The sequence below is a fragment of the Lathyrus oleraceus genome, chromosome 4 (genome assembly GCF_024323335.1).
Source record: "Lathyrus oleraceus cultivar Zhongwan6 chromosome 4, CAAS_Psat_ZW6_1.0, whole genome shotgun sequence".
Classification (NCBI taxonomy): domain Eukaryota; kingdom Viridiplantae; phylum Streptophyta; class Magnoliopsida; order Fabales; family Fabaceae; genus Lathyrus; species Lathyrus oleraceus.
Window position 1 is genome coordinate 56,251,521 of NC_066582.1, and position 14,821 is coordinate 56,266,341.

The window sequence follows — 14,821 nt, forward strand, 5'->3', positions numbered from 1 at the left end:
TATGAGGGAATAGAATATTATTTGAAAGAGTTGAAGATGGGGAGTCACGTCCACAACAATCGACACCGCAAATGATAGAAACAGTGCGATAATTGGTGTTAATTGAGGCATGACGCAAGGCGGTAGAACCTGAGGCGACGATAAATGCCGAAATGAAGAAAATGAAGAATAGACAAATTGAATGGAGGAGATAATACGACAATTGTTTTTACGATAAAGGAACTAAACAAAGAATTCAATTGGCAATGATGTGGATGATGATGATGTGACCGAAACTATGGATGGTGATGAATATGATGATATTGATTGATTTTTTATTGTTATTTTAATTTTAAAAATTAATTTTTATAAAATATTTCTAATTATTTGAATTTAATCATTTTAAATTGAAATTTATATTTCTAATTATTATTTGAAAATATTAGTATTTTTATTATTAATTGAAATTAATATTTTTTATTATAAATAAATTTATGATTTTTTATTATTAATTTCATAGTAAATAAATTTATAAATAGTTAATATTAATTTTGTAATTAATAAATATTTTATTTTAATAAAAAAATAATCTGTGACATGAAAAATACGATGTTAATCATAAATAATTTTTTCAATTAGTGGAGTGGAAAATACGTCGCAAAAATAAATATTTGTGACGTGAAAATCACGACGCAACATTTAGATTTGTTTCATAAAGCAATTTACACCACACAACTTTTAAATGAGTTTTGATATTAATCTAAATTATTCAAATTATTTAATTTATTTTAATTTTTTTAATTAATATTAATTTTAAAATTTAAATATTTAAACCAATTTTATGAGATTTAAAAAAAAATTAGAAAAAGAATATTCCAAAAATAAATAAAAAAGTTAAAAATAAAAAATTATTACAAAAAGAAACTGAAAATAATAAATTATATTCCGAAAATGAAAAAAAACTTCAAAAGATGAAAAAAAACTGAAAAAAGAAATATTTTCAAAAAACAAAAACGAAATCGAAAATAAAAAAAATAATTTTTATTATGAAATTATAATTTATTTTCTTGAAAATAAAATATTTTTAATCCTGAAATTTTGAAATAAAAAATTGAAAAATAAAAATTTTAAACAAAATAATTAAAAAAAATCAAATATAATTTTTTTCATAAATAAAAAAAGATTCTGAAACTTTCTTTATGAAATTTGAAAAAATTAATTTTTAAAATTTTAAAATATAAAATTGATTTATAATATGTATATGATAATTCACGAAAAAAAAATTATAAATTTTTTACATATAATAAATACCTATATTTATATTTTAATATTTCATTTAAATTTTTAAAAATGAAACAATTTGATTAAGAATAAGCTCTTTTTATCTTCTTACAATTTGATCCCACACAAATAACTTAATTAAAATTAGTTATCTCAAATGAAATGCTCTAAACAATGTATTGAATAGTGATGTATATGATCTATGAATAAACTAGATAGATAACTTATGCAATTAAAAATTAGAGAAGATATAAATTAAATTAACTTTTGATGTGTCAAATCACTAACTTAGTTCTTCACTCAATCCATTATCGAGATAAATAGATGTAGATAGATCAAAACTGCCACAAAGTGGAAACATAATTTTTTTTTTTAAAACAGCAACACAAAAGAACCAAAATATGTTGCTTATAAAGGTTAACATAAACAAAAACTCAAACTCGCCGCAAAACCCAAATCTCATTATCGCACCGTAACAATATCTGGCAACTCCTCTATGCTCTAGTTGGATGATCTGGTATTGTGTTTGAGTAGCACCTGTCGGAGCTCCACCGGGTCAATTTCAGGGGCACAATTAACGGGCCTGTAGTATCCGGTTTCCGGATCCGGGACCCAAGCAGAGCAGGCCTCTTGGCCATCTTTTGACACGGGCGTCTCTTCAAGGCTTCCCAACTTTCCGCGGCCTACTCTCGCCGAAACATCAGATACCGCAGCAAAACCTCGGCTACAAGAGAAAACGAGAGGTTAACTAAACTGAGTGGGTAAGATTAGATTAAACGAAATGAAATAACAAGAAAATTGGAACTGACCGATGAAGATGAAACAGGGGGAGAGATTGAGAAACAAGATGTTTGGCTTGTGAGAGAGAGCGAGCCATTTGTTTATTTAGTTATTAATGTGTTTCTTTGATGTGTATGTTTGTGGAAACTCAGAATGCTTCCGCAGCACCCAAAAATATATTACTCTCTGTTTTGTGTTAGGGTTTAGGAGGGCTTTTATAATGCACATAAGAAAGACAGATTGTTGGGTTGGCTATATATTTGAAAGCCGGAGGCGTAACGAAATGGAACACCGAATAGGAGGCATGATACCATTGCAACACGTGGTTACTAAGAAATTAATGTACTTTTCTGTATTATGAATATTATTTGAGATTAATAGTTATGCATTGTCAATGCATCACAATCATCCGTCTGTATTATTTTTTAAATGTTTTAAATAAAAATAAAATATTTTAAATAAATTAGTGGTGGTTGTGATTAAGTGACCGTGTAAAAAAACATTTACATTGTCAGTGTATATCAATTTATCTCAGTATTTTCAACAAAATGTATCACTTATTTATTCATCAAAATACATGGCTTCTAGAGTGAACAGTGGTTAGATGATTGGAGACGATTTTAATGACATTGTGTCAATGACAAAGAAGAACGCGGGAGCTCCGACTTCCATCAGAAAGTGAAAGTTGTTTCGGGATCGAATTGACAAGTGTAATCTCATAGACATGAGAGCTTCATGTTACAAATATACATTTGAGTCATCATGAGGGGGAAGCTTTTACATTGAGTCAAACACTCACCTAAAGGTCAAAGACTCACCCAAACAAGTGAGAGAGATACCACATATTCACCCAAAACCTTAAAGTGATAGGTGTATGAGTTCTCTCACTTATAAAATGCTCAACCTTCGCTTTTCTAAGCAATGCTGGACTTAGATCTCATACTTGTTTCTCAACACAACTCACACTTATTTCTCAATATATACTTGGAAATGGCCGGTGTACCACGGGGGAATGTGAGTCTTTGAGAGACTAGACATAACTTTTTACAATGATTCGTGGAGGATTCAATTTCCAGATGTGCAAGTTAAGGTCCTCACTCACCTTGACTTTTCAGATCATCACCCTTTATTGATTTCTCTCAATGAACAGGTTAGCAGGAGAGTTTCTAAATCTTTCAAATTTGAATGCGCTTGGGTTCTCGAAGATACTTATAATGACATGATTAACACAACTTTGGATGATAACAGAGGTTTACAAAGTAATCTTAGGGAAGTTAGAGTTCAAGATGATCATTGGAATCCTAAAACAGTTAGAAGTGTTTGAATAATGTAGAAGGAGATAAACAGTATAAGGGGAAGATTTAGGGGTATTCAAAATGCAGCTCAAAATGGTAGAAGGCATAGGGAGCTCAGGGAGCCTAAAAACCCTATCCAGCATAAGCTAACAAAGATTCTCAAACAAAAGGAAATGATACGGTACCAAAGACCTAAAGCTAACTTGTTAGTAGATTGAGACATGAATAATCACATTTACCATGTTGGGAAGTGCAAAGAAGAAGAAGGAAGATGATGCTAGATCTGGCTATATATAAAATATAGTCTGCCGGGTACTTGACTGCAAGTGCACAGTCCAGTCGCTTTAATTTTAAAAGATATCGATCCCACAGGGACCTATGGTCAAACTAGTGTTACTAACATTACTATGTTTAGCTAAAGGAATGATTAATAGAAGTTCAGGGGCAAAATAGTAAATCTAAGGGAAATGTAGTTTTAAGAAGAAATTTATGGAAGGAATCAGTATGCAGCGCATTAATTGTCAGGGATTCGATAAGTCATCGGTGAATAGTTTAAATGCCAAATATCTCTCAGTAGAAAATATTTATTTAAAAAGCTTTATCTCACACTCTCGTGGTTGTTGATTCGGCCTATAGCTTTAAGTCAGAATGTATGCTCTCGCTGTCCCATTTGAAGTTAAAATTACTTTTTGAAAATAAATAAGTTCTAATTGCTTTTAAAGTGCTCTCGCTGTTTTTAAACTCAATGCCTAATTTTTACTATCCAGCTCGAGCCTCACGCTCTCGCGATTGTTGGTTCTCACCTTAGTTAATTTCCCGCTCTCGTGGCAAAACCGTATTAAATAGCTTTTCACGCTTTTGTGATAAAGTTAATTAAATTTAAATTAAAAACTTCAGCCTAAAAGATTGTTTGAGAAAAAGGGTTTTCACCGATTATTATTAAATCTCATCTAATTAAATTGCTACATACTGATACTGGTAATTTAGCCGGACATGTTAAATAAAGCAAACACAGAGCTTAAACAGATCAACATTGTGGCAAACATGATTATAATGATAATTGGGCAATAATAATAGTAATTCAATAAAACCTGGCAATCGAAGTAACAGAGTATAGCGATTCTTGGAGCACTTGAGCAGCCCTCCACAAGTCGGTAGGCTTCTGCTTCTTCAATACAAATTGTTTACTAAAATTAAATAAAGTGTAGTAGTTCCCCAGTGTAGGAAACTACTACTATGGCTAACTGGAAAACGGAAAGGAAAAGGGAAAACGGAATTCTAAAAAGAATGGCGAATAAACTAAAGTAACGGAAACAAGGTTGCTGAAAAGAAAATACTAAAAAGCTAGAAAGCTGTAAAACTAAATTGCAGAGCGTAAGTGTAAATGCAGGCGTTCCCAATTTTTCCCATTTTGGTCCTTTATATAGTGCTCTTTTAGGTTTTGGTGGTTGAGATTTTTAAGGAAGACTTGGTTTGAATGAGGAATCCGTTGGAGTCGGGTTGTTGGAGGGAATTTAGACACGTTTGGGTGCCTGTGATTAACTGTTTCAAAGCGCATATTGTGGTCGTGTGACGCTCGTCATGGGCCTGTGACGGTCGTCACAGTCTGGGTCGTGACGAGCGTCATGAATATGTGACGGTCGTCACATCAGCAAATTCTGCATGTCCTATTTTCTGCTTTTTTCTGTGCTTTCTCATCTGTTTCTTCTTCTTTTTCTTCATTTTCTTCATTTTGCTCATTAATGCATGGAGATTTAAATACCTGCAAAAACAACACGAATACTTGCGCAATAATTGGGATATTAATAAAAATGGTATGATCTTTGAGTGTAAATCAAGGCAAATATCTGATGTGTTTTCGCGTTATCAAACTCCCCTAAACTTGAATCTTTGCTTGTCCTCAAGCAAATACAATTTGAAAACGAAGTTAAACGCGAATACATTCCCCATTCGTACGTGGTTGTCAGGAAGATGGGTAAGATGGCCGATATTCGAGTAAAACACCAAAGATATTGTGACGACACGAGCTTTCAACTTTAGCGTAGATCTCTCCTTTGCACAAGCCGGTTCGAATCATGCTATTATAGCTGAACCTAGTGTCTCTGTTTCTATTTCACCCGGTTTCATTCTAGCGCAATCACATTAAGCCCTTTGCCTCCGCACGCACTTAATGAAGTAGTCGGTTAGTGACTTTGATGCTTTTCTTAGCATGGGGGGTCTGGTACACTAGTGTGGTACCCCTTTATATATCCCCTTTTTTAAGGTTGTGGGGGATCGAACCGTAGTTCGCCCTACCGAGTCCAGTACCAGGTACCTCTGGACCAACCAACTGGGGTTTCTGTTCCTTCTTTTTGTATATCTTTGCAACCTTTTGTATGGTTCGTTTATTAATTTCTTGATAGCAACAGTATGAAGGAATTTCTTAATTTGTAGGCATCAAACACTTATATTCATCGGCTCTCCACGTGGTTTGCGCTCGAGACGGTGCTGACTGCTAGTATAAACTACTAGGGGTTAATCTATAATGGAGACTTAAGGTGTCGGTATAATGGTTATTCAAACTGATCTCGTAGAAATAAGGGATCTAGGGTGTCGGGACGGTATCAATCTTGTTAGATATTTCTCAGTTTTCCTAACAAAGCATCCACAAGACAACCTATGTACTCGTAGGGTATGCATTTAATCTTAAGGAGAAAAAAAATTGTCATGCCAAAATATGTAAAAATGATTGATAAGGACAAGCAAAAAAAATTGTATTGGTTGAAAATGTTAGCAATAGAAAAAAGTAGAGGAGTGATAAGGATTTCCTCCCACATTTAAACAATGCATTATCCTCAATGCAACAGTATATAGGAATAAAAAAGGAAAGAAACAAAAATTCACTACTCGTCGTTACGCTGCCAACTTCTGCGTGCTCTGGCTCTTGCTCTTGCGCACTCACCTCTTCCTCGCTGGGTAGGATCCAATCCTACATGCTGAGCATACTCCTGGGTGGCATCTACGCGATAAGTCAGGGCACTCATCTGGTCTGAAAGTTCTGCCATCCCCTGATCATGTCAGTTAGCATAATCGTGTCGATCCCGCTGCATTTGCTGGATCGCTTGCATCATTTCCATTTGGCGGTCTTCCATTATTTGGTTGTGTCGTAACATCTCGGCGTAGATGTTTTCCATGGAGGCGAGTCTTCGTTCGCTTCTCCGCTATCCTCGGGAAGAAGTCTCTACAGTGTGCTCTTGAGGTGGTTGAGGCATGCTTTTGTCAAGCTCCTCCTCGACTTCATCTGCACCATTACCAGGATTTCCATCATTTGGCTCGGGGGCATCCAGATCAAAAATCCAATTTGCCATTTCTCTCGGGTTTGTGCGGTTCCTGTTGGGCATGATGATGCTTCTAACTACCTTGTTTCTGACAACATGATGATATTTCCCGTCATCTCTTGCTTTGATTAGGTGTGAAGCACGACAGTAGTCGATGTCGAGGAATTCTGCCTCCAGGGCTGGCAAATTGGCTAGCATATCTCCCAGGTTCAAACCTAATGCTATGGAGGTGATGATTCCCCCACAACAAAACGTCTGGCTGCCTCTCATGCATGCAACCTAGATGTTGGCTAGTAGGAAAGGAGTAACATTGAACGCAATTTGGGCAAACACACAGTGAAGAAGGAAAAATTCCTTGGAGTTTACCTTATGGTTGCTGACTCTTCCAAAGACTATATGCCCCAGGACTCGGTGAAAGTATCTAATGGCTGGGTTATGGAGATATGTTGCGTTGAGCGTATCCCAGCTCATGGCATTCATGTTGGTGAGGTTGTGCCAAACTGGAAATGCTATCTCTGACCATCCTTCTAGGATGCAGCAGTGGATTCCTTCTCCATGTCGGAAACTAAGCATTCTCGCTATCTGGGTTTGATTTAGGGAGTACTCGGTGCCGAACATTCTAAATGTGGTTACTCCTGTGAGGTATTGGGTAGCGCCAGGGGGTGTGATGTAGGAGTAGGAACTCAGAAATTCCAGGGTCAGCGCTTCGTAGGTTGGTTGCGGTGTGGTACACAATTGCGTCAAGCTGGAGTTAGCTAGCATCCACTCCACGCCCTCCAAAAGTCCTAACTCCGTCAGACATTCATGATCAACATACCTCGTAGCTTGAACGAAGCGTTGGTAGAACTTGAGGTAGTTGCTTCTTTGGCGCTCGCCGGCTTCTCCATTTCGGAATACGACGGTTGATAGGTCGGGAGTAACTCTTTCTTGACGGACCATTTGTAAGGTGTATGAAACTTTTGGTATTGGTGGGTGGGATGGAATATTTGTGAGTTACACGCTTGAAAAAAATTATAAAGAATTGAAATAATGGAGAGCAAAATGTAAGAGAGTGGTGATTAATGAAGAAGAAGAAAGAAAGAGCGCCTGCATTTATAGGCGAGCTCTCTGGAATTCGTGACGGTCGTCACAGGGGTGTGACGGTCGTGATGCGCAACGGGTGCGTAACGGTTGTCTGCAACGGTCAAATGCTCGTAACGGTCATTTGCATGCCGTGTGACGATCATGACAGATGTGTGACGGCCATCACGTCTGTGAGACGGGTGTCACCCTATATGTGACAGTCGTCACACTCTGATTTTCAATTTTTAACACAGGTTGCAGCAGCATTATGATAACTTTAGCAATTTAATTAAAAAGAGATGCAAAAATAAATAAATAAATAAATAAGCAGAAATAAATGAATAGCAATTGAATTGATAAATTGAAATTAAATGTAACATAGAAAAATAATAGAAACGATAACATAGCAAACAAAAGTAATAAAGTAATTAAACAAAAGTAATGAAATAAATGTGCTCCCTCCCCACACAAAACAAAGTAGTGTCCTCATTGCTTAGTGCAAGTAGGAGAAATCAATGGTCAGTAGTATTAGCCACGGTTTTGTCCCAATGCAGCTACAACTTCGTTCAGATGATGAAACTGCTCAACGGCTATATCTATCAGGCCTAAGACATTAAAGCGTATGAGCTTTATCTCTTCTTTCACAATTTTGATGTCAGCTTGAAAACCATTCAGACGGGTGATGAGCATGGCATGATTATCAGTGTATGATGGGGGGACCATTTCATCAATGTTATAATAGTTGGGAGGTGTTTCAGGGTCAGATTCTTCCATATGGATAGGGTCGTTGATACACTCATATTTAGGCGGAGTCTCAGGAGGTGAAGGTGGATCAATAGGGTGTTCCTCTAAGTCATAAAGCCAGTTATTGCGGTTGTGAACACTCGTTTTCTCATGGTTAGGCAAGGTAAATAGTCTAACCACTTCGTTATTGATTAGATAATCAAAGGTATCCGTTCCAATGTTTCCTATGATTCTGCGATTAAAGCAAAATTCGATATCCATGGGTCGGATGTTTCCAAATGGTACAAGCTCATAAAGTGGGCACACAAGTCCTATGACGTTTTCTATCATGGTTACTAGGCCACCTATTATTATTCGGGTACGGTTGTTCTTAGCAAGGTGCACAAATCTTTCCATCATGAATGTCACGATATTGACATGTCGACCTTGGTCGACACATAGCAAGATGAAGAGTTCATCGCGGGAAACTAAGGTGTTATTTTCTTCCTTACCAAATAAGGTGTGGGCTAGTATTTTATGAAAGTATCGGATAGCAGGGTTATGGATCTTTTGTGAGTGCATCTCATTCGGGTTTGGGTTGGATTCTCCAGTTATGCTACCCCAAAAGTCATCTAGGTCGATGTCATCGATTAGGTCCTCCTGGCGGGTAGTAAAGACGAAAGGGCCACTAGGGAATCCTAGGAGGTCAGCAAGGTCTCAACGGCGATAGGTGAAATCCATGCTAAACAACCTAAAGGATATCAACCCTTTATTAAGTCTGTAACCATGTTCGGGGTTGTATACAAGGGAGCTAAGGAATTCTAAGGTTAGTTCACGGTACGTGACAAACCATCTCTTAATGGCTGCGTTCTCCCACCCAAGCTGGTTAAACATAAATAGGATGCTATCTCGGATGCCTAATTTATCCATGGTCGGTCCATCATAATATATGGTCAATTCCATATCCTTTCGGGCTAGATAATCATACTGCCTTCGTTGAACTCTGCCTCTAAAAACTGTCTCTATTTGTTGCATGATGAAAGTAATTAACTAACTAGTTAGTAATTTTCCTGTTTGTCAGTATCCAATATGTCTAAGTTAGTCACTAGTAGCAACAAGAATGACTGCAAAGAATTAAGAAGGGGGGAGCAAACAAAATAAAGAAAAGAAGCAAAGAAGGAAAATAGTTTGTAACAAAGACAACAAAAAAGGTGGGTTGTCTCCCACTAAGCACTTTGTTTAATGTCGTAAGTTCGACAGTAGCGTCGCGGTGTACTAGGTGTTGGGTTGAGCGGGCAACTCTATGAGTCTGAGATTATTCGAATAGTCTCTATTTTCGATATTATGATAATGCTTTAGTCGCTGCCCGTTTACTATAAAAGGGTCACTATTCCTACCTATTATTTCTATCGTACCACTATTTAGGACTTTGGTGATCTCGAAAAGGCCGGACCACCGAGATTTGAGTTTTCCTGGAAAAAGTTTAAGTCTTGAATTGAATAGTAGCACTACGTCGCCGACTTTAAACTCCTTCCTAGAAATGCGTTTGTCATGCCATCTTTTGGTTCGCTCTTTGTAGATCATGGCATTCTCGTAAGCGTCCAATCTCAGTTCTTCTAATTCGTGGATGTCTAGAATCCATTTCTCGCCAGCGGGAGTATAGTTTATATTTAGGGTTTTAATTGCCCAATATGCTTTGTGTTCTAATTCCACAGGGAGGTGACATGATTTACCATAAACTAGTTTGAAGGGTGTGGTTCCTATCAGGGTTTTGTATGCCGTCCTGTAGGCCCATAAAGCTTCGTTTAGTTTGGATGACCAGTCTTTTCTGGATATTCCTACGGTATTCTCAAGAATTTGTTTTATTTCTCGATTTGAGACTTCGACTTGCCCGCTAGTTTGTGGATGATACGGTGTTGCTACTCGGTGTCGGACTCCATACTTCAGAAGAAGTTTTCCAAATATATTCGAAGAGGCTACATCCTCGATCCATTTTGAAACATAGTCGACAACAACGAGTATGTATTCATTACCAAAAGAAGCTGGGAATGGTCCCATAAAGTCAACCCCCCATACATCGAAGACTTCTACTTCTAAGATTCCCGTTTGTGGCATTTCATCCCGTCTTGAGATATTGCCAGTGCGTTGGCACCGGTCGCATTTTATCACCGTGTTATGGACGTCTTTCCATAGGGTAGGCCAAAAGAGGCCTGATTGCAGGATCTTAGTGCAGGTCTTTGAGGTACTTGTATGCCCTCCATAGGGAGCGGGATGGCAATGAGAGATTATATCATCTATTTCGTCCTCCGGAGCACATCAACGGAAAATACCGTCGGTACCTCTTTTGAAAAGTAAAGGTTCATCCCAGTAATACTGTTTTAGGTCATGGAAGAATTTCTTCTTCTGTTGGTAAGATAAGTCCGGTGGAAGTACTCCGACGGCTAGGTAGTTGACAAAATCAGCATACCATGGCAGAGTTGCATTCGCATGTATTTCTTCCACGGATTCTTCTATTTCTGTATCGTTTAATGTTAGTTCAGACATATCACTTTCCATTTGGGCTATGAGTCATTCGTAAGGGAAATCATCGTTAATTGGGTTTTGTTCAGGTTTATTCCCTTCGATACGTGATAAGTGGTCCGCTACTACGTTTTCAGTACCTTTCTTATCTTTTATTTCTAAATCAAATTCTTGTAAGAGCAGGATCCATCTTAAAAGTCTTGGTTTGGCATCCTTCTTACTTAACAGATATCTAATAGCGGCGTGGTCGGTATAGATGATAATTTTTGCCCCCACTAGGTAGGAACGGAATTTATCCAAAGCGAACACGACGGCTAGAAGTTCTTTTTCAGTGGTGGCTAGTTCATTTGGGCTGGATCTAGTGTTCTGCTCGCATAGTAAATAGAATGAAGCTTCTTATCCTTCCTTTGTCCTAGTACCGCGCCTACTGGGTAATCACTCGCATCGCACATGATTTCAAAAGGTAATCTCCAGTCAGGTGGTTGCATTATGGGTGCGGTGATTAAAGATGTTTTCAGTTGGTTGAACGTTGTTAAGCATTTTTCATCAAATATGAAACCAACGTCTTTCATTAATAAACCTGTAAGTGGCTTGGTTATTTTCGAGAAATCTTTAATAAAACGTCGGTAGAAACCAGCGTGTCCTAGAAAGCTTCTTATTTCTCGTACGGGTTTCGGAGGTTGAAGGTTCTCTATGATTTCGATTTTAGCTTTGTCTACTTCAATTCCTCTGTCAGATACCACGTGACCTAAAATGATTCCTTGTTGAACCATGAAATGGCATTTCTCCCAGTTTAAAACAAGGTTTACTTTCACGCATCTTTTGAGTACCATTTTGAGGTTAGATAGATATCCTTCGAAACTCTGCCCACAAACAGAAGAATTGTCCATGAAGACTTCCATGATGTCGTCTATAAAATCGACGAAGATTGCCATCATGCATCTTTGGAATGTTGCGGGAGTGTTGCATAGTCCAAATGGCATTCGTCAATAGGCGAATGTACCATAAGGGCATGTGAAGGTAGTCTTTTCTTGGTCGTCAGGATGGATTGGGATTTGAAAGAATCCTGAATAACCGTCTAGATAGCAGAAGTGAGAATGCTTAGCCAATCGTTCAAGCATTTGGTCAATGAAGGGTAGAGGGAAATGATCTTTTCGAGTGGCTTTGTTTAGTTTTCTATAGTCAATGCATATTCTACTTCCGATCACAACTCTTTGTGCTATGGATTTGCCCTTCTCGTTCTTAACAACTGTGACACCCCCTTTCTTGGGTACTACATGAACGGGACTAACCCATTGACTATCGGAGATCGGGTATATGATTCCAGCATCTAGCAGTTTCTTTCCTTCATCCTTGACTACGGTACTTAGGATTGGGTTGATCCTTCTCTGGTGTTCTCTATAGGTTTTACAATCTTCCTCTAGCATAATGCGATGCATATAGATAGAAGGACTTATTCCTTTTAGATCGGTGATGTTATATCCTAACGTTGTTGGGTATCTTCTTAGAACATCTAGTAATTTCTCAATTTCCATCTGTCCTAAGTCAGCGTTGACTATTACTGGTCTTTTCAGTTCAGCGTCTAGAAATTCGTATCTTAGGTTCTTTGGTAGTGCTTTTAATTCCAAGTCAGGTTTCTTTGGGCATGGCATATGGTTGGGTGTAAGTGCTAAGCATTCTCTTAGACTTTCGTTTTGGTTTGGGTTCATGCCAATTATCATCTTCAAAGATTGGAGGGATTTGGATTTTCATTATATATGAATATGTGGTTTCTTGCATCTCCATCTCTCTCACGCACTCGTCTATGACATCAAGCAGATAGCAGGTGTCGTCTATAGCTGGCGCTTGTAAGAATTGGGTCAAGATGAATTCAACCTTTTCCTCTCCAACTTCGAATGTCAGCTTATCTCTCTTTACGTCTATTATGGCTCCGGCGGTAACCAAGAATGACCTTCCTAGTATGATAGGTGTACTGACATCTTCTTTGATGTCCATGATTATAACGTCTATAGGAATGTAAAATTGTCCTACACGTACTGGGACATTCTCTAGTATACCGACAGGATATTTGATTGAGCGGTCAGCTAATTGAACAGACATCTTGGTCGGTCTTAATTCTCCCATACTGAGCCTTCTACAAATGGTTAAGGGCATTACACTAATGTTGGCTCCTAGATCGCATAAAGCTTTCTCTATGATGAATTTTCCAATGACACAGGGTATGGAGAAACTACCTGGGTCTTTTAGTTTGGGAGGCATGTTATTCTGGATTATGGCGCTACACTCGGCAGTAAGTGTAATTGTTTCTTCATCCTCAATCTTTTTCTTATTGGATAGGATTTCCTTAAGAAATTTCGCATATGATGGCATTTGTGCGATGGCTTCTGTAAAGGGTATCGTAATGTTTAGTTGCTTCAGAAGTTCAACAAATTTCCTAAATTGACTCGCAGTTTTAGAACTTTTGAGTCTTTGAGGATACGGAATGGGTGGTTTATAAGGAGGTGGAGGCACATAAGGTTTCTCTTTCTCTTCGGCCTCTTGGGTATTATCTTCTGTTTCCTTTGGTTCATTCACCTGCTCAGTTGAGGTTTTATCTGGTTTTTGGTACATGGCAGGGTTTTGGAGTCTTGGATCTACGGGTCCGTCTACTTCTTTTCCACTCCTCAATATAACGGCATTTGCATGCCCATTTGGATTAGGTTGCGGCTGTCCAGGAAATGTTCCAGCTGGAGCGGCTGTAGATGCTTGATGTTGAGCCACTTGTGAAATCTATGTTTCAAGCATTTTATTGTGGGTGACCAAGGCATCTACTTTGTTCGCTAGTTGTTTAAGTTGCTCGCTAGTATGTATGTTTTGGTTCAAGAAGTCTTTTTTTGTCTGAGCTTGGGTAGCTATGAAGCTTTCCATCATTAATTCGAGATTTGACTTCCTAGGCATGTTAGGAGCATTATTAGCTGACTTTTGATATCCAGGCGGAACAGCTGGTGCTTGGCCAGGTGCATACAGGGCGTTTTTATTCTTATATGAAAAATTATGATGGTTTTTCCAACCTGGGTTGTAGGTATTCGAATAGGGATTTCCTTGTGTGTAATTCACTTGATCGGTTGGGACTCCTGCTAATATTTGACATTCTTGTGCAGTGTGTCCAGGGTTTCAACATAACTCACAATTTGGAGTTATAGCAACCACGGTGGCTGCGGGTGGTATGGTCAAGTTATATAATTTTTGAACAAGGGCATCTACCTTTGCATGAACATGGTCAAGGCTACTGATTTCGTACATTCCACCCTTTGTCTGGGACTTTTCCACTGGAGTTCGTTCACCTCCCCATTGGCAATGGTTTTGGGCCATGTTTTCAATGAGTTGATAGGCTTCGTTGTATGGCTTATCCATAGGTGCACCACCCGTGGCAACGTCTACTGTAAGTCTTGTGTTATACAGAAGCCCATTGTAAAATGTGTGAATGATCACCCAGTCTTCGAGACCGTGATGTGGAAATATCCTCATCATGTCCTTGTATCTCTCCCACGCTTCGTAGAGAGATTCCACATCTTTTTGCCTGAATTCGTTAATCTGAGCTCTCAGCATAGCAGTTTTGCTCGACGGAAAATATCGGGATAAGAAAACGTTCTTCAGTTCTTCCCATGTTGTAACGGAGTTGGAGGTCAAGGATTGCAACCAAGCCCAAGCTCTGTCTCTTAATGAGAAAGGAATTAGGCGCAGACTTATCGCATCTTGAGATACACCATTCGCCTTTACAGTATCTGCGTACTGCACAAACTTGGTCAGGTGTTCATTAGGATCGTCCGTAGGATTTCCAGAAAATTGATGTTGTTGGACGGCTGATAATAGTGAGGGTTTCAG

At 38.3% G+C, this 14,821-nt stretch overlaps 1 protein-coding gene and 1 non-coding gene across 2 annotated transcripts; one reads left to right on the forward strand and one right to left on the reverse strand.

The window, feature by feature from the left end:
* Positions 1–1,511: 1,511 nt before the first annotated feature.
* LOC127073288 (late embryogenesis abundant protein Lea5) lies at positions 1,512–2,267 on the reverse strand. The gene is made up of 2 exons (XM_051014434.1): positions 2,070–2,267; positions 1,512–1,984 (listed from the first exon to the last, which is right to left on the reverse strand). Exons 1-2 carry the CDS (start codon positions 2,135–2,137, stop codon positions 1,762–1,764), a joined length of 291 nt encoding a protein of 96 aa, XP_050870391.1. The 5' UTR covers positions 2,138–2,267; the 3' UTR covers positions 1,512–1,761.
* A 12,171-nt stretch (positions 2,268–14,438) lies between these two features.
* On the forward strand, positions 14,439–14,545 carry LOC127077028 (small nucleolar RNA R71). The gene has a single exon (XR_007787016.1). It is a non-coding gene; the product is annotated as a small nucleolar RNA R71 (small nucleolar RNA).
* Positions 14,546–14,821: the final 276 nt, after the last annotated feature.

Excerpts from the sequence above, each read along its gene's own strand:
- LOC127073288 (XM_051014434.1), bottom strand. The coding sequence starts at position 2,137 with ATGGCTCGCTCTCTCTCACAAGCCAAACATCTTGTTTCTCAATCTCTC. Across the intron at positions 1,985-2,069 it reads CCCCTGTTTCATCTTCATCG|CCGAGGTTTTGCTGCGGTAT; the intron begins GTCAGTTCCAAT and ends TTTCTCTTGTAG.